We start from the raw sequence: 25077 nt of genomic DNA on the forward strand, positions 1-25077 counted from the left end.
TTGGTCTTATAGAACACACAAAGTGCGCCAATCAAGATCTTAGTCTTCCTCTGGGTCTTTTTTTGTGAAATATTGTCTTCTGATACCTGCTTTGTTAACCTTTCCTCTGCCGTTCTGTAAATACGATATTACCACCTTAGAACTAAGGTGGTAATATCTCATTTACAGAAGGTGGTAAAATGCGATATTACCACTTAGCTCGCACATTCTCGAATATGAACAGCATTAAGTTCCTTTTTAATATCTTCTTTCTTCATTATTTTGCTGTTGATTCCGTCTGTTTATTTCTCTAGTTTTTTCTCATAATTCTCATTGATCTCTTTCTTTTATTACTTCTTTTATTACTAATCATACTCTCATATCTGTCAATTAAAATTTGTTTGAACAATGTTGTATATTGCTGGTTTCGTGTTTTGGTTAACTTCTCTTTTATACCATATAAGTTTATTCATCTGACTTCCAATAATATATATCTATTTCGTTTATTATGTTGCTATTTCTAATTTTCATTTATATATTCACTAAAATTCTGCTGATATATTTTACTTGTGCTATAGTTTCTCCATTAGGAATGCAGTTGAATGTTTTCCATGTATCTGCACCTGTTTACTGTTAATTTTATACCATAACCGGTGCAGCAATTATTCAGTTTAGATAAAGCCGAAAAACTTAATTTATTTATGAACTGAACTTCTAAATTAAAGAAGTATAGAGCTGAGCTGAGCATTTCCAATTTGGATATCAGGTTTAATGGTATCATCCATATAAGTGATTAATAAGACTGGAAGTAGTGTTTATCTTTGTCTAACACCTCATTTTAAATCAAACATCTTAATTTATCTCCTAATGTTTTAACTGCTTCAGCTAAAGTATATCTAAGCAGTACCCTGTATACTTGGCACACTTTAACTGTGACATTTTGAACAACTTCTCATTTGGCACATTATTATATGACTTTTCGAGATAGGCAGTATATAAATATAGATATTTTCATATTCCTAATATTTGTCATCTAGTTTTCTTAACGAGTGAAAACCTTCTCCTGACAACTACTATTTATCCTAAGACAACTACTATTCAAGTATGCTTGAATAAATTTCAGCGCACTCCGTAGAGATAATTCCTCAGGCAGACAAACTCACATTCATTTTATTCACCCCCCCCCCTTATAGATGATATTACGAAAGCCGTGCTCCGATCATGTGAAATTTTTCTGATCAGACCGTCTAATTTATGCAGCGTAGATAGAATACCTATTATGCTTCTATATTTAAGCATTTCTAGTTGAATATCATCTCCTCCAGCCCTCTTTTTATATTTCAGGTTTCTGATGGATTTTTCTACTTCAGTTATCGATTTATACTCCTGATTGCATTCGTCTTAAATGTTTTCTACTACTGTCAGAAAACGTATGGGAGTTATATTATTATTTCCTGCTATGTAAAATGATTCTAACATCGTTTTCCAGCTCTGTGATTGATTTCAAATGACAAATTGTTAAACTTCCTAAACATATTAAACACGTATTAAGAGCTCTCTCTATTTCCAAAAACACGCGGCGCGAGGGCGAAAATGCGGTTTTTATATTTATCGAATGATTCCAGTTGCATTTTTTCCGGTATATAAACAGTGACTAGTAACAAGAAAATTATTAATAGAATAATCTTCGCTTCATATTTAATTTCACTTATGTTGTCTAAGAGGAACACGATTCACAGTAAGCGAAGCAAAAGTACACGAAATTCTAAGAAATATAGAAATAACTTTATCCATACGATTCGCGAGTTGAAAGGTCTGCTAAGTGGGTTAAGGAACCTTTTAGAATGTCGCAATACAAAAGTGTTCTTATAACCAACATATGATTGAAATGCCGAAATTGATGTTTCCTTTTCTTTACAATAATATGAAACAAAATAAATGCAGTTGAATATCAGAGGTTGACGATTTTTCCAAAAATTGTTACTCATGTTAAAGTAATGAATATAGAGCCTAACCTAAAATAACTGTTCACTTCGTAAAGCGTTTTATTCCCTAAATATATTAAATCCGAAAGAAAAAGACACAAAAGATAATTTTTCTTGTACAGTTTCAAATATAAACTGTTCAGTGTCTTTCTTTTCAAAAATTTTAGAAACTTTTTCACTCACGCACGCAGTTTTAAAAATGTCCTAATATCATGTTCCAGCTAGATATTTCATTTTGGAAATAATGTGGACTGAGACGAACAGAGAAATCCCAAGTTTGTCCAAGTTTTCCCTTTTCATGAATAAGTGGTCGGACAGAAAACAACACTATTACTGGCTATCTTAATACTTATGATCTCACACGGTAACGGTAAATAAAGTAAGAAGAAATTTGTTAATATTGAATTTTAAGATTTACAGACTGTGTATTCTTTAGTAAAATACATAAGACGGGATTTTGTTCCACATGATAGCAATAATCAATTGAAGAAACGAAGAACACGAGAAATGCATTCTGTGAATTCGGAGATGACCTTCAAAGGGGTAGCCTATAATCATTACAAAAAAGAGGAAAATGTAAGAATTATCAATGCTAATTCTGATGAACAATGACCATAATTGGTGTACATTCACGAAACAAAAGTTGATTATATCTGTGAAAGAGGGCGGAGTGTACTGGAAAAGAGACAGAGTGAAGGAAGGGAGATCGGTCACGAATTAACCCTGCACTTTTCTGTACTGAATCGAGGATTTTAGGGAGCTCTTGGTAGCATCATCCAAAGTGTGCGAACAGCATTCAATGGTCTAACTAATTTCTGATTTGTGTATTGATAATATTGTTCAGAGGTAAAAGTAACGCAATCAGCGAAATTGAAAACAATTTTTTTAATTTTTTGCATAATAAGACGGGATAATTGTAATACATTTATGCAAAGAAGTATTAGAATTTGTACTTATCCTAAAAAAAGAGGAATGTCGTCTTATTTAGAGATTTGATGAATAAGTCAAAATTCAGATATGGGGAAAAGAAAATGGTTAGTTTTTGCGAGAAATTAGTAAAATCTGTTCCATATTTGTTTTTTTAGCTCATATTTCTACGATCTTCCATTAAAACTGTATGTGTTTTTTTCATAATCTCTACGGTGCGAACAATGTCCTTTGGTTAGAAAGACAATAATAATTTTATCATAGCATGTACTTAATCACGATAATAATCACGGATAAAAATAATGACATTTATTTAGAAACAACCTATAAGAAATTCACGGTTTCCTGTTGCAGTTGTAATGCAATGCTGTCCCAAATGAAACCAAAATATGCTCCCTTTTTATAGAAGAATTGAAAATTCTGATTATAATGTAGAGTAAAACTTTACAGTCAATCAAAAGATTTTCAATAACAATATATCAGGTGAGACGCTGTCTGTGATTCTCTCATATGTGCACGATTTTACTTTTCTTCCCCTGTGCATTGGATTTACAGAGCACTAGCGACTTCTACTATTACGAAAAATAAAAACCATGACCTCAAACGATGAAATTTTATTCAAAATAAACTGCAAGTAACTAGAATGAAGCTTGTCGCATTGCAGCGAGAGTGAAGCTTCAAATGCAATATCATACGCCCATTTTGAGATTTCATCATTCGTTTCACATCTACTAGTAAAACATTTAAGTGTTAGCGATGGTGGGAAAAATCCCAGAACTAGTCAGGTGGTTCCGATACCAACGTATCTCATCAAAGGTAATTATGGATAGTGCATCGTCTGAGACGAGAAAGAGATTAGAAATGTCTATCATCCACCTACTTTCCCATCAGGAATCGAACATTTGAAGGAACTGGTTGACAGGCACATAATATTGAAAGCATGTTGATATAAGGTATGTATGTATATCTATCGAAGTCTTTTCCAGCTAACTTTAAGAGCACATATCACCTCTTATTTTGTCCTAAGAAAGTATGCATTTTATTAGCTTAAAAGTTTTACATTTAACAACAAAAACGTCATCTTCCTTCTGTTCATTTAGTCATCAGAAGTGAAATTAGTCTGACACGAACTTAAAACATTTTTAAGTTCGTATCAGACTAATTTTCCAAGATGACTTCATCAGTAAGTCATTTAATGACTTACTGATGAAGTCAACTTGAAAAATCATTTTAAGGTGTTTTCCTAATGCTGTTTAAAATAAATTCCATTTAAAGTTTTCTACTCAAATCATTAATTTTCAAACAATATTTATGACTAATTTAATTAATATTTAAGGCATGCACCGTCAATTATTTTATTATTTTATTATTTTATAAATCTACATAAAAACTAGTATGCGATGAAATTAGCAAAAAACAAGTCGTAATGTAAGGCAGCTTAGGTGTTGATGATTATTCATAGTAATGTTTCATGGCATAAACAACAGTCGAGGAACAAAATAAATAAATAACTGAAGTACAGTATATACTTTTTCCTATACAAACAACTAAATGGAAGTACACACACACCACCCTTCCCCTTTAGCCATTTTTTATCATTTAGAGAACGAAGCCCACAATAACGCTACATACAAACCAAGTCTAGCTACTCTAGGAAGGTTATCTGGGATTTTAGTGCATTTAAACTGCTAACATTAAAAATACACTTTACAATAAAAAGGAAAAGAAAACGAAAACATATTTACTTTCTATTTAGCTTACACAAACTAAATATGAGGCAGAGATATTTTTTAACGCATGCTAAATATTTTTGCACAATCGAAATAGAAGCAAATGTTCCATATTTGAAACCAAAAATGTTGGATTATTAGCAGCAAGAAAGTCTTCATTGCTGAATGAAGAACTCTTTCAGCAATAACTGAACTCTTTTTGATATGATTTCCCAACCTTTTTTTTACATGAATCCCACTTACATGTTAATCCTGCTAGAGATCAAACATGTAACTTTTCAAGACAATTCAGGCCTCCAATAAACAGAGTGGATGTCATACAGGGAGATGGATTTCATTATGACTTAAAAGCATTCATAAAATATTTATACCTGTGGTGGGATTCGAACCCATTCTGGAGAGCAAATAAGTTTAGCCTAAAATCTTTGCAGACAGTTTCATTTCCATGATCTTCAACTGTGACCTCGTTAAAAATGAATGACAGCAAACGTTAGATATATATTTGGTTATAATTTAACCCTAAGTGTTTTAAAATTTTGGTTATTTTTTTATTTAATCTAATGTTTTAAGTTTTTTCTTCTTTTATTTCGATTCTGCGCATGCAATTCGAAAGGTTCACATATATTTATTTTTCTATATACATATACAGGCCACTGAATTAGAAAGCTTTATGCAGATGTACCTAAACGTCACTTACGCAGCGTACATGCAAAATATACTTGATCACGTGCTTCATCGCATGTTCCAGGCACCTACTCAAGAATGTCGCTGGCCAGTAATCGTCAATAGTGTTGATTACAAAGGGAAAAAAACAAAGGATTTTTTAGTTGGATAAAGGGCTTATCTGGTTGCCCGTCTGGCTGGAGCCACGCTTTCGAAAACAGCACAGCTGACTGGTTTCTCAAAAGACGAGATATCCCGGTCTTTTAATCAGTGCAAAAATAACCCACATTGGGTGTCTAATAGGTGTAAATGTGGTCCTAAGACAGTGCGTCAGGAAGGAGATCGCCGTCGTCTGAGGAGGCTTGTACGGACAAACAGAAATTCCTGTGTGCAACAATTGACCAAAACATTTAACGAAGGCTGTTATATCTCATCGAACTATGCGCAAGGAATTGAAGAGGATCGGTATTCACAGTCAGCCTATACAAAAACCACTAATTTCTGTGAAGAGTCGGAAGGTTCTTCTACAGTAGTGTCAGGAACACCATGACTGGACACTAGAGGACTGGAAGAAATAGCAGGTGGTCCGAAGAGTCACGGTACACCCTGTTCTGTACCGACGATAGGTAGAGAGTTGGCCGGGAATCCCATGAAGCAATGAACCCAGCTTGCCTTGTAAACACAACTCAAGGTTCCGGGGGTGATGTCATGATGTGGGGTATGTTCTGTTAGTAAGGAACGGGTCACCTTATATTGCTGGAAGGTCGAGTGTTCTCCAAGGAATATCTCAACATTGATGCCTATCAAGTCCATCCTGAAATGTTGACTTTTTATCCAGCAGGTGACAGTTGTTTCATGGACTATAATGCTGCTGTCCATTGCGCAAGAATTGTTCAGCAATGGTTCAGCAAGGATCACAGTGACTTCCACTATCTTCCCTGGCCACCACAAAGCCCGGATCTGAACCCCACTGAGAATGCAATGGACAGTTAGAAAAACAGATCCGGGAGCAAAGACTTCTTCCATCAAATATGAGCCAGGTAAAGAAATGCCTAATGAATGGCTGGTATCTTATAGACGCAGATGCAATCCAACACCTTGTCGAATCTATGCCAAATCTCATATGTGCTATAATTAGGGCCAAAGTAGATCCAACATGGTATTACATAAGTTTCTAATTCAGTGGCCAGTATGTTTAGTAAAGATTTATATATGCATAAAAATACTATTCAATAGCTATTTAAAAATTCTAACGTTGAAGCCCTCCGTATATGTACTTTAATTCAAAGGAAATATTATTATGACCAATTTAAAATTCAACCATTTCTAGCGCGAAGAAAAATAGATGTGTATATATATATATATATATATATATATATATATATATATATACATGTATAAATGTAAGCTCTGTATTACTTCACCTTGGTATTTCTAGCCTGGCTCCCACTGATGAGACCTCAATAAAGGTCGAAATCGGTCTGGGTAGTGGCCCCTTGCCTTTAATACATAGCATCATACATCTTCTCCAGGAGATGAGCTTTGCATTAAGGGTAACTATTAAGAATAGTGATCAGAGCTTATCCACCTTTACCATGAGTTGCCATGACTTGCACTACGTGTGAGGTCACCTAGACTTGCAATACTTGCAATCGCAAACTTGACTTACTTGTCTGTATGTTTACTTGGGAAATGGAGTAAAAACCAGGTTTAAAATAGCTTGGTATCTTTAACATATATATATATACTGCTCAAAACAATTAGCGAATATTTTAATTTTTGTCGGATAATTATAAATTTTTGCAAATAATTATAACTATTGGGTACTTTATACATGAATAAATAGTTCTTACTTATGGATAGAGTGTAATTGATCAGATATTGTTTAAATAATCGATATTTATTACAAATTTAACAAATTATAAATTTTAGCGACACCTGTGTAGCTCAGTGGATGTGGCGTTTACACACCACGGCGCTTGGCGCGCACGAAGGAAGACTTGGTTTCGAGTCTAGTTGGCGACTAGAGGAAATTTTTCTAAGCCTTTTTTCGACCGGTTCCCGAGTTAGTCGATCTCTGGCAGGGGCTAGCGGGTTTTTCCTTCCGGAAACTCGGGTTTTTCGTCCCGTAAACGCAAGAAAATCTACCGTAGAACCCACATTATTTCAGACATTAAATATATTGTGTTAGGGTTAGGGACCACGAGATGGCGGCACATTTTAGCCGTCTCTCTTCACTGTGTACCGTTTAATTAGTGATAGCCTTGGGCCATCTATCTCTGATTGGTACCAGTGGAGATTGAACTGCCCACTCAGTCTCCAAGAGTTAGATAGGGCTAAATGGCCTCGCCTACTCCCCGTATATGGGAATAAAAAGGCGTTAGCTGATTTTTTTTTTTTTTTTTTTTAGCGTGAAATAATTTTAACAGCCAAAAACGCTTTTCTTAATTTTTAATAGGACGTATGGTCTTCATTAACTGCCAAAACAGCGGTACATCTTGATTGCATGGACCGGATAAGATGATCAAACAGTTTTTGTGGGATATTTCCCCACTCTTCTGCGATAGCAATTTCGAGCTCTGGAAGCGATCGTGGTAGCACCAGTCCAGCAGAAACACGCCTACCTAAAGCATCCCAGGCATGTTCGATTAGATTACAATCCGGTGAACAGGCAGGCCAGTCAATTCGTTCAATATCTACTTCCTCAACCACACTCTTTTACCAAATTTGCACGGTGTGGACGAACTATAGGTTCCAAAATCTCATCGCAATACCTTTGGGCTATTAACACTTTTATTGCCAAGCTGAAAATTGGAATTTCGTGTGGTGGCCAAATTTTTTTTATTTTTTTATTTAGTTAGCGACGTTAACGCGATAACGCGTGATCGACCGTTTGGTGAGAACTCGCATCGCGTGATATCGCGTGATTGGCAATGAACATGTTAAGGAATGTTTCTGATAAAATAGAGATCAGTATGGCCACCTATACTTATTCCAGCCCATACCATCAAACGCCCACCTTGATGTTGGGGGTCTTTCACGAACAAACTGTGGATTATTTCTTGTTCCACTTTCAGACCCTATCAAGATACGTCGGTTATCGTCACTAAAAAGTACATGAGCCCAATCCTCATTTGTCCAATTGCGGCGTTCCTGGGCCCAAATTCGTAGGGCTCTTTTGTGATTTGCAGTAAGTGGAATGCAAACCATTAGTCTTCAAGCATATAAACCTATGGTACGAAGACTATTTCGAACATTTCCCGTGTCCAGAAAGCGATTCCAAAGTCCAAAATTACGTTTTGAGATACACAACACGCTTGAGCGAAAACTTGCTGCGTTTGTCCAGCTTCTAATTGATGAATGGCTCTCCAAGCCATGGATTCCGGGATATCGTGTACTCTTTGTATATATATATCGTCAAATTAAATTTATTCAACTGCAGCTGCAAAATATACATAATATATTAACAAAAAACATTATTGTTAAAAATATTGAAATATAACGTAGAAAATGAACTATATATGCAGCATTTAGTGCTGAACTTAGTAAACTAATATGTTGGAATGTCACTCAAGATGATTATTGTACATGTGCAAATATTTTAGAGAAAAATAAAATATTATTATTGTTGTTCTTGATTTTTTAAAAAAGAAATTAGCAATGTGATGAAGTGAAATGAATCCATTCAGTATTCCCTGCTGATAACAAAAATGAAGCAGTAAATATAATTTGTGAAATAAAATGAACTTCAAATTGAAATACAATTGTAAATGATAAAATGTAGAAAAACTTATGTATATTTACATACAGTTATTCAATAACCAATATCGTTAATGTGAAAAATCTTTCTCTTAATACATTTAATGCATTATTGTAAATTTGTATGTGAAAAAATGTAAAATATTTTATTATTATTATTTCCGCATATTTAAATAAAGTCATTTACTTAACGTTGTGTACTGAATATTTGTAATGAATAGAAAATGTGGTAGTAATACTTCAATTGTATATTTGTAAATATTCTGTACATGTGATAATAAACTTTGTCAAGAAAAGAAAACTGAAACAGATAATCATGTAATCTACCCTGGGTAACTGTGAACTATAATTGTAAACTATTACTTTGATCGTTATTACTATTAACAATAATACATGAATTGTTCTACTATATGAATTGCACACTGTGCAAAACATGATATGAATTTGAATCAGAACTGAATCACATGAGAGAAATTGTAGTATTATTTCAAAATTGTATATTATATGTATGTAATTACTTGACAGATAATAAAGTGTTATTTGACATTTGAACAAAAATATTATTATTATATCAATTTCAAATATTAAAATTAAAATATTGGATTATATCAAATATTATATCAATATAAGTACATATTTTGAGCATAGAGTCACCCAGCAGTACAGAATTGGAGTTACACAGGAGCTGTTCATTCTCCTATTATTTTTCAACATCTACATACTCCAGATAACAGCAAGCAAGTTATATAGACTAAAAGATTTCTGTTACTACATACATAAAAGCACTCATATACAGGCATTATGTGAAGAGATTAAGATACGCTATAACAAAGTAAGCATTCTATCATAAATCTATAGACTAAATAAAGAAGGACATTCTTTTGAGTACAGATATCATGCCAGATTTATCTGTACTACAGCGCCCAGTACAAAATATTAACATCCGAAGACATAGGCCATTACAGTTAATAGTTAGCCTTAAAGTTATCCCAAAGCATTATGCCTGGCTCTCCTATAGTTAGCATGAATGTTAAGTACAGAATGACTAGAACCACATATCATATAACAATATAACAAGACCTCTATTAAGTAACTAAATCACATATAAATGCGACAATGTTATGGAAAAGCTAATCAGAACTTCTGTATTCCAGATATATCAAACAAACTACCATTTGGAAAAAGAAATCTTGCAAACTATAATACTCTAAAAAGAGACTTAAGGTTATACTGTTAAAGAGAAACGCAAATTCTATGTATATTACAAACCTAATGCAAAGTACCATATGAGCTCAGGCTTTCCGGTTCAGTGATGAATCGATATATCATAGGTATCGCGTTTGTGCATGTTTCCCATGATGATGCTGGGTACATATATCTTAACTATTGCCAACAAAGCAACAGAACTAACAGGCAATAACTGATCAATGTTATCCTCAGATAAGCTTCGAGGATTCATGTAATTATGTCATACATTATCTAGAACCAACGTTATTTGAAATAAAAAGATTTACCTTATTGTAATTACAATATTGTAAATATAGCACTGATCATTGTAAATAAAGTATTAAAAATATAGCAATGCAAGTGCAGCATTTTAAATGTGTCATTGTGAATATGTATTGTAAATACATAATATGTAAACGACGTATATTTATTGAAGTAGTGCAGAATTTGTAAAAAAAAAAGTAACACAAGAATTTTTATATATACAGTTTTAATTTACACTTTATATATATATTATTTTTCATTTATATAATGCAAATAATGTCTATGATTAATAAAATTCGATTTTAAAAAAATGAAATCGGACATCCAGGTAACCAAACTATTCGTCGCGAGAGCTCCCCACTGTGAAACCCACCCGGTGAGAAGTGCTCCAAATCCATTCACTGCCTCCACATCTACCACACTCTGAGGAAATGCATTCAATTATCAGGTTACTTATCTTCGGATAACATCAAAAGAAATATCACCATAGCCTAGGAGTACTTCGTCTCTTGCCAGGGCAAATACGTTTACAAGATGTAGTGATGTGTGTAAAGTATTGGGACACTATACACAGAGCTGAAAACATTAATCCCATACCAGTGCTGAAGACCAATACAGTTTTCCCGATTTTTTATTATTATTAGTATCTCTGGAAATACAGGTTTATATATATATACATATATATATTATAAAATTAAAAAGTAAATAAAAATTAATAATACAAAACAACATTATTTTGTATCATAAAATTATAATCAACAAGCCATTTCATTAATATTTTATTAATTTTACTTGCACAACTTGTGTTATCATGCTAATTGTTTTAAAATAAATTATGCTATTATGTTATTTATTATTATTATTATTATTATTATTATTCCGGAGTATGGGGAAATAATGATAGTATCGAGATCTTGTTTTCACACACTAAGACTTTTGGTTTCAAATATGTGGAAGAAAAACAATTCCAAGCTCTTCTTGTTATTTGATTTTTTTTAATTTAATTTTTTATTTTAAATCAATGTTTTTTTAATTTGTGGCAAATTACTACTACTATACTTACTGATGAATAGCACCGTCTGAAAAATAATTTGACGGTAGATATAGAAGTGGTCATATTTAAAAGTGCCGATATCTGTAAAACTTGGAGGAAATTTTGATTTTACTTTAATGAATTTTCTCTCATCATAACAGACTGTCGCAAGAACAACACAATTGCTAATACAGGTTTATTATATTGCTACCAAGAATTCTTTAGCCAAATAAAGTTCCAAGTTATAACAGTTTTGTAAATAAACTTTCACATAATTTCAATGGGAAGACTTACCGAGTTGGCTCTAAGTCATTTTCCAGATATTATTTCATTCCTGAGTGTGCATTAACAATTTTAGGCAGTAACTAATATTAATTTTAAATAAATATTAACGTCAATATTAAGTTACACTCGTAAAATGACCTTATGCACATTAATCAAATAAAAGACATCACGTTTGAAAAATATGTAGGAAACTAAATCATTTCAACTGCAACACTTAACGAACGATAAATATATTATATCCACCTTTACAGAAATGGTCGCGTGCTTTGAATATCAACAACAACAACATTTATGATCGTCTGCTTTAGTTAACGCCCTCTAAGCAACAGAACATTTATAATAAACACTGATATTTCAAGTTATTAACGTCTTCATAAATAAACCTTTATATAATTTCTGTTAATAGGCTCTGGGCTGACTTTAATTATTTCATTACGTAAATAGATTGAGATGCAAAACTAGAATATTAAATTACGTACATAAGATTTATTAATATTATAGACCTAGATAAATGAATGTCTATCTCCTAATTTGAATATATTTATTAGCTTTAAGATATATAAACGGAATATTTATTATATTAAAATACAATACAGTTATTATAGTATGTTACATTTTTCCAATTCTTATTTATGGTACTTTTTTTTTTTTTTTTGAAAGTCATGAAATGCTATGTGTTTAATGAAATAAACAGAAGTTTATTTATATTTTATTCAAATAATAATTTATATTTCTAAAAAAGGCTATGTATTTTAGACGAATATTATATATTATAATTGTAATTAATATTTCATATTTTCATAATAGACTTCGTTTCAAAACAAGGCTGGTTACCATATTAACACAGAAAGTATAAATATTGCTGTCTTTTTTTTTTTTGTAATAATAAAATAACAGAGCGAAATATTTTATTCTACAGTAAAACAGAGCAAATTATTTAAGTTAATTTGAAAGTTAGAATTATTTATGTTAAATAAATGAATATAGCTTTGCATAATATTGCATCACAGATTTCAGCAGGTCGAAACTGTCACTTGGAGGCAAACGACCGTTATAGAAGAAATTTCGGGAAAAAATGTTTGCACGAGCAGTCGACTTCGGGTTGTTTTTTCCAGTTCTCGAAAATACTTTTCTTGAAGGAAGCCATAAACCACTCTGAATTTCACTGACATTTCGCCCTTGACAGATTACTTTTGATCAAAAAGTGATGTGAAGTTCGTCGAAGTCAAGAAAATAGATTTCTTAGAAATTGGTGTGAAGTAAGTCTCGGTCAGAAACATTTCTTCACTTTCCTCTATCTACAGAGATTACCACACTGGAGTATCTTTGTGCTAAAGCGAGACGTGATTCCTTCACGTCCAAGTGTTCCATTCTATTTTTAATACCAGCTTACTCTCTCTGGACTTAGCTCTGATCATCTCGATTAACCGAACAATTTATTCAGCTAAAGTCACAATCAACCGAATTTCCCAGGAATAAAAAAGATAAATAATCATGGTTAGAGTTAAATGGAACTGCTGAGAATAAAAACGAACTTCGAAATAACTTTTATTTAAAAAAACGAGAAGGGTTAGCCATGCAAACAAAACATAATATTTTTATTTAAAATAATTCGACGTATGTAATTAGTACCATATCATTGATGAACATTTTTTGAATGATAATTTAGCATACATCAATAAAAATGCTATTCCAGTCTTAATTTATGTAAAAGAAAGATATTATTCTAATTTAAAATTTCGATGTTTATGTTTTAATCTTATAAAATATATACATTGTTTCCAAGATACCAAGTATTACACTTTTATTTATTAATTTCATGACAACTTTAGACTATTTGTTTTTAAAATGAATCAATTATCAGTTATTTGTAACGATGCTCAACTGTTGAACACATGAAAAAAAATCGGACGTTGCTTTTATAATGTTTTGGAGAGTACAAATGGAAACTGCATGTTAACGGGGAAAAAAGTAAAAATTTCTGCTCTCGAAGATTTTATTGCAAAGATATCTATAACTGTCTTAGTAGGCAATATAATTTACTTTATTAATCATTTTTAGGAATGGTTGATATCTACGTTCATTAGCTTGCATACATCTTCAAAGATGTATACTAATGGTAGTGAATAGAAAATGACTTATAGCAGCGCCCTATTTTTTTAGACGCACGGGAATAATTTCTGATGATATTTCGAATGTTTAACTACATTTTGTTGTCATTAGAGCGACATCATCAAAAACACATGGTAAAAACATAATGAACCATTGGTATCATAGCGAGTCATTAGCTGATACCTTTTCAAAAGATTAACAACGTACTTCCCGTATCTTTTAAGGCCATTGAGGATAATTGCAATGTACATTACGTGGCAGATGATTTTAATCGTCGTTATGAGGCACTGCTGTCTTGCTTCTTGAATACTTGAAATGCCTAAAGGAAAGAGGGAAAAGATAAGTTGCGAGTAGGGCTCCCAGGTTAACTAAACTTTTATTCCTGGCAGACTTGACGCTAAAATTAATTACGTACTCTTAGAGTTAACTAATGCAGTGTTTATATAACATATCGGTCAATCGTTACCGGCTAGTTGACCGAGTGGTTGGCATACCTGCTCTTCAACCAACAGGCTGAGAGTTCGAATTTCCCATGGGCATGGATGTTTGTCATTGTCTTTGGGTGAGAGATGAACTTCATCGGCTGGAGTGAGACCCCTTCCCGCTTATTGGCGGCCTGAAGTGAATTTATAGAGCACGGTTTCTAGACCATGTAAAAATAAATTAAAATTGATTAAAAAAACTCCTTAGCATCCAATGGTATAAAATGTTCTATACGTTTTCAAATAACTTTCCATAGATGGGAATAATATAAAAAACGTAGAAATACCCCATTATGACAGCTAATCAAGTAAAGGGGTACATTCAAAGAATATCATATCCTATAACAATTCGATGGCAAAGCTTATTTATCATTAAATTTTATAAATATTCTCATAAACAAATCCTATTAATGTGAATCTAATTAAAGATATAAAACATAATGATGACGATGAGCGTTAGTTAGTGGATGATCTGATTGTTCTACTACTGGTATTCATGCTATGCATAATGAGCCTCAATTGTTTTGCTTTACGTAAAGCATCAGACCCTCCCGTAGTTCAGTCGGTATAGACGAACTTCTTTGGTCAGAAAGACCTGCGTTCGATTACCGTCCAAGACGTGAGGAACCTTTATCTGGTCTCTTGGTGGAAAACTCTGTTTTCCACCATCAAGTATTATTTTATACAATTTAGTAATTCGTCAAATTTAGACTGTTACAACTCTAAATGGAATTATGTTTCCTGGTTGAAGGTCAAAATAACAATAATGAAAATAATAATATAATATATAACTCTTATTGTCTTAAATAAATGTGAATTCTCTAATATGTGCAGAAATAAAACACTGCTTGATTGCTTTTACAAATATGTAATGCAACATACATTGTTTTGTAGTATTCACGCTTTTGTAGTATCACTTGAATTCTAGATCGTTTTAATTGGTAAAAGAAGATTTCGAATATGTTGTTTTGTAAAGATAGCACAAAGGAATAAAAGAGGTTCTTTCTGGTAGCTATTGTTTTCATTCCATGAAAAATAGATTGTTTTCCAGTGAATACACACTTTTAAAATTTGTTAATTACAAACTTCCAAAAGAATTTTCCTGTTTAGGTTCATTCAGTGCTTGAAGTGAAGTTGTAAATTTTCCTCAGGTAGTAAATTAATCAAAATGACGGAAAATTTGCAACATCCACTTAAAATATGGTGATTCACAAAGATTCAGCTATAATGGCGAGAACGTAAAAATACCTTTAACATGTCCATGATTACTTTTTATCCTAGGAGAAAGATTGTCTGACGCCAGTCCAGTCTCCAGTATGTAAAAGGATGTAACAAAACAAACATACATAAGCTGCGTAATTTTGTTTATGCCCACGCATATGCAGTAAAAGCGACGTTACATTTTACAAGAATGACATTTATTTTACTCCAATGTAAGGCGTTTCATTATCTGTTACAAAAGATCAAATTTCAAACATCTACAAATCATGGGCATTATGCAGTGGAATATTTATACTTCCGAAATATATTATCATTAGACATAATTCTTCCTTTTAAGACAAATGTTTGCACCATATATATAAATTTATATAAATTAAATCGGAAATAGCTCTATCAGTAAAAACGATCCCTTTTGTTCGACAGACCATCGTACAAATCCCATATGGGGAAACAAAAACCTTTATAAGCACTTTTCATCCAAAGGTGAGACAGCTAGTCTTAAAAGTTTTTCTTCGAGGGGAAGACTAAGATTTATCTTCTCGCAGACCGATCAGAAAATTACACGAAATTAACAGACTTGATTCATTGGTCTCATATCCTTAGTTGCTTCGGCAGTATTTCCAAAACAACCACAGACCAATCTTCATTGCTTATATAACTGCTGGTGGATCAGTGATATTACTACCATTTAAATTTTGTCTCATTCATTGTTCGTATATATACATTGTTCGTGTATATATATATATATATATACACGCTGACCTAACTAGCCGTATTCTCCATGATCTATATCACCATCTACTTGTTAAGTTGTGATATATCTGATTATCAACATAGTATTACATATGCATACATAAATGTAAGCAGAGCAGAGGGAAGATAATCTTGTCTAGTAAATAACTAAAATGCCTGGTTGACGAGGATAAGTCAGAAAGTATCTAAAGTGTTTAAATTTGTTTAAAATTTATTCCTTGTTGAATGCATGCCTAGCTTAACATAAGCATGAATTATTCTTGACTGCCCAAGCGAATATTATTGCTCCGTTGACTGCTCATTAGAGAAACGTAGGGTGCATTCGATTTATGGAGGATGAATAAGTGCACGCGTGTGTGCGCGTGCGTGCGTATGTAAAGGGCAGAAATTCTTCCAAGACTTATCCCACACCGTGGGAACGTATTATGCGCTTATAGTGATAGTTACGGAATTTTAAACAAGTCGATTCATTCATACTTAAAAGATGAGTTGAAAATCGGACGAACAAGTGCTACTGACAAATATGTCAAGACATTAAGTGATCCCAGTGACTGATGTTTTCATCAGTCACTGGTATATGTAATGATAAGGGCATTGACTATCGATGTAGTGACAGACCAAGTGCAGATGTATGACCCAGTACTGACTATAAAGCCATCTACAACAGACTTCACTTCAAAGTTTGTGCAGGATGAATTTCTAAGCTCACCAACGAGGATTGGCAAATTCACTCGACATCTAAAGGGTGTCCCAAAATTCACGCAAGATTTAAATTTAGCGCCATTTGTGCGGTAAAGTGTTGCCAACGAGGAAAAAAAAAGACAGCGTGACAGCTGACAGTTCAGGGTTATTAAAAATGGAGCGCTACACGAAAGAACAACACATTTTCATTGTTGAGCAATATTTTAAAAATAATGAAGGTTTGGCAGCTACAGTTCGCAATTTTCGTACAAAATATGGTCGGAATAGTGATTTAACTTCATCAACTGTGAAAAGATTAATTAAAAAATTCAAGGAAACTGGATCAATTAGTGATCTTATACACTCTGGCCGTCCTTCAACAGGTCGTTCAACAGAAAACATCGAAGCAGTTCGTGAGAGCGTTGCTGAGAGTCCAGGAACATCAATTCGTCACCGTGGTCTTGAATTGGGCATTTCGAGAAGCTCTCTACAGCGTATTCTCACGAAAGATTTGCATCTTTATGCTTACAAAGTTCAATTGACTCAAGAACTGAAGCGTACCGACCACACACAGCGAAGAGAGTTCGTTGAATGGATTATGGAACAACAACAAGTGGATGCTTATTTTTCGAACAAAATCATCTTCAGCGATGAGGCTCATTTTCATCTTGATGGCTTCGTTAATCGACAAAATTATCGCATTTGGGGTTCAGAAAATTCACGAGTGATTGTTGAGAAACAAATGCATCCACAACGTGTCACTATTTGGTGCGCATTTTGGGCTGGAGGCATCATCGGTCCATTCTTCTTCGAAAATGCGGCTGGTAAGGCAATAACAGTTAATGGTGCTCACTATCGCGACATGATAATCCAGTTTTTTGTGCCTAAATTGCAAGATATGGATGTGGACGACATCTGGTTTCAACAAGACGGTGCCACATGCCATGCAGCACGAGAAACAATTCAATTACTGCATGAGTCATTTCCTGGTCGTGTAATTTCCCGTTTTGGTGATCAGAATTGGCCGCCCAGATCATGTGACTTAAAGCCGTTGGACTTTTTTCTTTGGGTTTTTTGAAGTCTAAGGTTTATGTCAACAAGCCCACGACCACCCACGCCTTGAAGGAGGAAATTGAGCGCTGTATCAACGAAATTCAGCCACATTTATGCAAAACGGTCATGGAAAATTGCGACAAAAGAGTGCGTATGTGCCAGCAAAGCCGTGGAGGCCATTTACCCGATATGCTATTCCATGCATAACCCTATACTGTATACTTTATGAATCAATAAGAAATTACAATTTTTAATTAAAAACCTGTGTTTTCTATCAAAATTACTTCTTGGTGAATTTTGGGACACCCTGTATAATCGCCTTTGGATCTGGAAGAAAGTGATATCTTTCTAAGAAGGATTGTCCCTGCTAATGAAACGTGAATCTCCCGATGGGAATCATACGATTTTCTGCCATTCTCAAAGACCTGTCGTGAATATTTACAGGAAAGTGGGATGAGATGAAGGTGAATAGCGCACGTTGCAGTGAGATGCTGCATGTAATCTAAAAAACCAGCAATTTAAGTAATCAACAAGGACTGTTTGTTATTAAATGTTGTGATATTATGACATTTGTCTCCGTACTATATAGTAAAATACAGAAAGATTTCAGATGCATAGATTTGGGATCAGAACATACCGGGTTATTTTGAATGATGGTCGAAACAACTAAGGCAATAGAGGGCAGCGTATAATGTATGCTAACTGCGTGAGTTCTTTTTGAACAGTCTGCATGTTGACAGAATGAAAAAAAAAACACTTTTAATTTGTTATTAAATTATATGTTTTAAATGAAATGTGAAATTAATAAATGTATCTATCAAAATTATTATTATAAAATCAACAATACAACATGAATTTTAAAATTCGATTTTGTATATAAATTAATTAAAAAAAACTGAAATTGATTTACACATATGTATATCGAAGGCGGCCATAGTCACTGACGATGATTTCTGTAGAGTGGGTGACAGCAAACACTCCATAATATAAAGAACTAGACTAATCATTTCAAGGATGTGATGTAATAACACTGCGATACTGTTCTATATGAATGCTTAAATGTAAATAAACTGTTTGCAATTCCATGTATATTAAGCTATAACGTTAACATTGAAAACAAATCATATAAATGATTAACAAATGCAATTTTTCACTGAATAAATATTATAACTAATGAATTAGGACTAATTAAATGTCAAATTTAAATTCTTGTGAAACATGACATCCATAAGAAAAGTTTTAACAATGACTTATGAAAAAAAAAACACATCATGTCATTACTCTTTATCATTAGGAAAAACAATTTTCTCCACTATTAACTTGGTTTTTCATCCCAAAGAAGGCAGCCCATCATTATCTTGTGCCAGCTAGAAAGGAAAATCTCAAAGGAACAATTTTTTCTCTACAGTGCTCCAATTACAGACGTGTTCAGTTGTCGGTAAGTTATAATAGACCCGGCAAGACTTTATGCACTCTTAAATATATTTATTGTGATTTTTACTGGTGTACGTTATATATTTAATTAAACAATATGCACGCAGTATGAATTAAACTGTAACAGTTTATCAGCTATCTTGACAATTAATACAGTTCTTTACGTTACTTTTTCCATTTTTATACAAGATAATCGTTGTATGTATACTTAATAATAATCTACATAACAATAAATAATAAGATTATTTACTTCTTTAAACTTTTATGCGGTTTTTATGCAAAGTTATATATTTATACAAGAAGTCTGATATGTATAATTAGAATATTTTACATTTAATGTAGAATTTACGAGTTATTTAAAGGCTTCGATCACTGTATGCATTGTATATGGAAGAGCCTGAGGCATCCATTTATAGGATTTCAGGAAATTATTACGCCTAATGGACGAGTATGCTGGCCGAACATCGCATTAGTGTAGTATCAGGAATCCATTTGTGTTCATTTCGGAGCAACTGGAGTATAACCGTTATACAAGCTAATACGTTTTTGTTAAAAACAGCTTTTACAATAGCTTTTAAAGTGAAAACGTCATTACAGTTTCAGTATATACAGTATTAGTCATTTTAACTTCGATTAGTACTTCGATTCAATTTTAAAATTAAGAATAATATTCATTAATAGTTGAGGTTAATATGGACCAAGCTTTGATCAAATACACTTCTAACCTCAATGTATAAGTGCTTTATTTTATATATATATGGTTATAGTTTATATATATTGCTTTAGTTATAGTGCTTTAGTTTACATATATTTAGTTATATATATATTATTTTTATTTTATTTATTTATTTATTTTTGATCTCTTTGCTTTCGCAGAGAAATATTTTGTTCCTATAATTCGATTTAACTGCATTACGTGAAATAAGCTGGATCTGATACCTGCTTGTGAGTATGTAGGCAATAGTCTGTGCTGTATTTTATGTATTACGCCATCAAATCAGACCAGCAGATTTTTCTCGCTGTGCTGAAAGAAAGTTCTGGCTGCAGGGCTTTGTTGTCTGTTAGGTGAGCTTCTCTGTAGGAGTAGTTTTCGCTATTTCTTTATTATTACTGTCTGGTATCTCAAGGGCTTGTTTTATTTTTTTTTTTATCGGAAACTCTTAAACTTTTTTTTCAGACAAGTACAACCACACAGCACGAAAACCATTCTTCAATGGGCAAATAATATTTTCTACATTCTACTCAAAAGGTTATTCAATTCTTAACACGAGTTACTTGTTTGATAGGAACAATCGATATTTTGTACTATAGTCAGTTTTTTTAACGGAGAATTGGAATTATACAATATGTTTAGCAGAACAATCTTCTTTGCACTCAAATAATATACTATTTATTTATTTTAAGTTTTATGCCGTTTTATCCAGATTTTAGTACATTTATATAAGAAATATTTAATTTATTATTAGAATATTTTTGGGGGTAATTTTCCTAAAGGATCTTCATGAAAATTACTAGGATAACATCGAGTTATTACAGCAAATTCTGATTACTTCATATCGATATGTAATAAAGAAATATTATTTAATACTAGAACTAGAGAACTAGAATACTCCAATAAGATTATTGGAGTTAATGTTTATCGAATAATAATTAAGATTATTATTCGATAAAGTATTCGATAGTAGTTTATTGAATACTTTATCGAAGTATCTTGTCCTCTAGAAATTTCTATTACATGCAGTCAATTTTAACATTTAATAATCTTTGTTTATTTTATACCGATTTGCAGGAATAACTAGAATGCTGTCCAAATCATTTGAATAATTATTGTAGCAAAAGCATTTTATACTGAACTAGTCTGTCCGAAATAAAATGAATTTGCTGCTATAATTATGATTCAATGACATAATGGTTGTCGTTAGTGGTTAATGAAAATACAGAGTTGAATTTATTAACTGATCTATTACCACGTATTTAAGTATTAAAATTATAGATGTTCTAATTTACTGAATCCATATTTAGATTAATGAATATTATTAATATTAAACACTATATCCCCCACCATCTCAGCGTATGATTGGTGGTGATAACCCAGAACTTACTGACATAAAGAAAACAGATTTTTTATTTTTAAATTAGACATCATTTTTGAACGATATGTGGTAACTTGAAGCTAGTTTCTTAAAGCAGATTATTCAAAGAGTAAAAATAACTATTGTTATTGTTTGAATAACAATTTTGTTTGCTAAATTCCGAATGTTCGTGTGTGAATGATTTCTCAAAATTACAACAATTTATAGTACAAATCAAGAAAGAAAAAAAATTAAACTTACAGTCGGACAACACTTGGGCCAAGATTATCGGGAATGTCGACAACCGAGGCTCCACTGCAAACGCAAGACATTTCGACAATGGTAGTGCCATTACCACACTGACAGCCATCGTAATATTCGTCAAGATGTTCAATGTTGATTTTGCCGCCTAAAGAAGACGGAAGGTAATCTTCTGTCGTTGGCGATTTTTCAAATGTCACCTCGTCTGTTGCTGCGGACCAAGTAGGTAATAAAAGTACAAAGAGCTTCCACAACAACCCAAGACATCTTCCGAGTTGTTGGTAGCTCGTTATTACCCGTCCCTTAAGCATCTTATTCTGTCTCTGAGAAACTTCAGAATACTTACCCACCCCAAACTTTCGCCATCAAAGTCTTAAAGAAAATGAAATTTTATCGCATAACTTTCATAGTTTGGAATATTTTTGAACAATCGCGGGACAGCGGCGCACACACGTGTACTGTGAGCAACATTTTCCTCTTCTGTGTTGGTCAGCGATGCCGGCGCAAGTTTATGAACAGCGCTTGGTTGTTTCTGCGACGGCGCTGAAAGTGTTGACAACTGTGAACTCAGCCGGGAAGCTCGAGCTTTGTGGAGACTTACAGTCGCCTGCAGATCACACAGTAATTTGGCGCATACAGCAGCATTCAGCTCTGCTTTCTGTCAGGTGGAACTGACAGCCTAGGTCGCAGAGCAACAAGTAGAAAAGTTTTTCAATAAAGAAGAAATTTATAAATAGTCTTTTTTTTTTTTATTCTAAACATTTTATGTTTTGGTTTCAACTTCAGTTGAATTGTGTACTTTGAATATAAATCGATCTTGTTGTTGTTTTATTTTCTTAGCAATAAAAGATATTAACACGAGAGAAGTAAAGTTAATTTTATACTTTAAGATAACAATAAACAACAAATAAAAGCTTGTGAATATAGCACGATTTTTTTAATGATAACATGCAATGCCTCTTCTCTGCAAGACACGCGAGCCTTCAAATGAAACCAACAATGAAACCACAGTAATTGTATTACAATCTTTCCTTTTTTTTTTTTTTTGGTTAAAACTATTCTGTTAACGGTAATAATAGCGCAATTATAACACTAAGCTATATGTTAAAGTCTTAAAATCAGATGTAAATATTGTAATTGTAATTAAGTTTTAAAACTTGAATTAATATTTCTCTTTTATCAAAAGATATCGCCAATTAAGTAATATTTTTAAGTAACATTCCATTGGGTGAATAAGCAACCAAAAATAAGAAAACACAAGCAACGAAATGCGATCATTTAATTAAGATAACGTGTTCGCGTCGGCATTTTAGTTTTTATATTTTCTTTTCCCATTTTACATAACTGTAGAGTTCGGAACAATTTTTAGAAATTGAAAACAGCGACACTGCACTTGCTACGAGCACGCACGCACGCACGCACGCACACACACACACACACACACACACAAACGCACACACAAACGCACGCACGCACACACACGCACGCGCACGCACGCACGCACACACGCACGCACGCACGCACACACACACACACACACACACACACACACACACACACACACACACACACACACACACACACACACACACACACACACACACACACACACACACACACACACACACACACACACGCACGCACGCACACACACAGAATCGAGGTTTAGTCGAACTTGATAGATGAAGCATCGCCTCGGTGGATGTATCTTATTTCTACGTATTCGGTAGAATAACGCTGAGAACGCATCCTATAAACAGAAAATTTGACCAAACCGATTCCTTTGCTGTCTCCGCCAAAGCACATCAACATCGCGTGCAATGTAAACTTCTCTCTTGACTTGATATTTACGCATCGTTCAGGCGAGGTTTACATTGTCGTCTATAGTGACAAACATATCTCTCCATTTGAGTATTCTGAATCTTAAGCTTCTTATTTAGTACCATTTCTTTCAATACACAGTAAACATCTGCTATTAAATGTTACTTAATATGATATTCTGACGCTACATAAATCAAACGTTTGTTGATCCTCTTGGGTGGAGATACAGACTACGTTTAGAATGTCATAACCGTCAGTGTCTGTATCTTCTGAAGAAATCTTGAAAAACGCATTAAGGAGTCATCTTTCATTTATATGCATATTTTAATATTTATAATGTCATGCTATATCATCTATTCGGTAAAGACTGTTTACTGAAGGTTTCACTCAAATATTAACTAAATCTGAGGGAAGGCAATCAAATGAATCATCTCGCCGACATGAGCATCCAACATCCACTGCGTAATCCATACATTATTACCTACTGCTGAAAAAGAGGAAAAATATTATAAAGGTGTAGATGTATCACACTTTTCTTGAATATGTAGCAGAAAAACAGGTTGTTTATACAGTATCCTCCCAGATTATATATAACATTGTGGTATTAGGTTCCAACCAAAAAGCAAAAAAGTCTAATTATAAAATTCATTCCCTAAGGAAATTATACTTAAATATTTGAACCTTTAATGAGTTTACCGGAGGTATATTCATGTACCGATCTAATTTTAATGAACACGTGGCAGAGATTTCGAATTTTGTTTTTCATATTTTTTTTATAATTTATAGCAACTTTTTTATCAACATTACCATTCAAGGTATTCATGCATACCTACGTAATAATATCATTCGAATTAAAAATGCATAAATCTCGAGATAGTGCATACAATAAAGTTCAATTAATGCAGAAATAGTTTCGTTTGCATAATATAATTACATTAAATCACAAAACACAACCTTAAACATCATTAATTTACTCGGCATCTAATATTAATTATATATTGATTATATATTATAATATTGATTATATATTAATTATTAATATATATTAGTATATAATCAAATTATCACGGACATCATACACCTATAAAAATAATTGAAATGACGACAGATCATCATAAACCAATAGTATTCATGTATAACCATTTCTGAATGGCATGTTATAGCTAACATGGCCTGCTATTCTATCTCATTCAGGATTAAATGTGTTTTTGGTCCGCAGCAGAGTTCAGTGGGCTGTGTTTATAAGACATTGCTCTAGTGATACTAACATGTATAAGGAATGTCGTGGAAACATTCCAGACTCTCATGCTACTATGTGGCATTACTGTGACCAAG

The 25077-nt window shown here is 33.0% G+C and overlaps 1 protein-coding gene across 3 annotated transcripts in view; it reads right to left on the reverse strand.

Moving 5' to 3' along the window:
* The window catches only part of LOC150102724 (follicle-stimulating hormone receptor-like), a 315182-nt gene extending 292922 nt beyond the window's left edge, over positions 1-22260 (reverse strand). For 2 of the 3 annotated variants that reach the window (XM_090398882.1, XM_090398883.1), the window contains exon 1: positions 11862-12048. Coding sequence is in view for 1 of the 3 variants with exons in the window: in XM_090398880.1 (XP_090255006.1) it covers positions 21922-22232 (311 nt within the window). In the remaining 2 variants the exon portion in view is untranslated. Of the gene's footprint in view, positions 1-11861; positions 12049-21921 lie in introns of those variants that run through there. The other variant, XM_090398880.1, reaches the window with a different exon arrangement.
* Positions 22261-25077: the final 2817 nt, after the last annotated feature.

The sequence above is a fragment of the Typopeltis vanoorti genome, chromosome 10 (genome assembly GCF_054136105.1).
Source record: "Typopeltis vanoorti isolate ZY-2024b chromosome 10, IOZ_Tvanoo_1.0, whole genome shotgun sequence".
NCBI classification, from domain to species: Eukaryota; Metazoa; Arthropoda; class Arachnida; order Uropygi; family Thelyphonidae; genus Typopeltis; species Typopeltis vanoorti.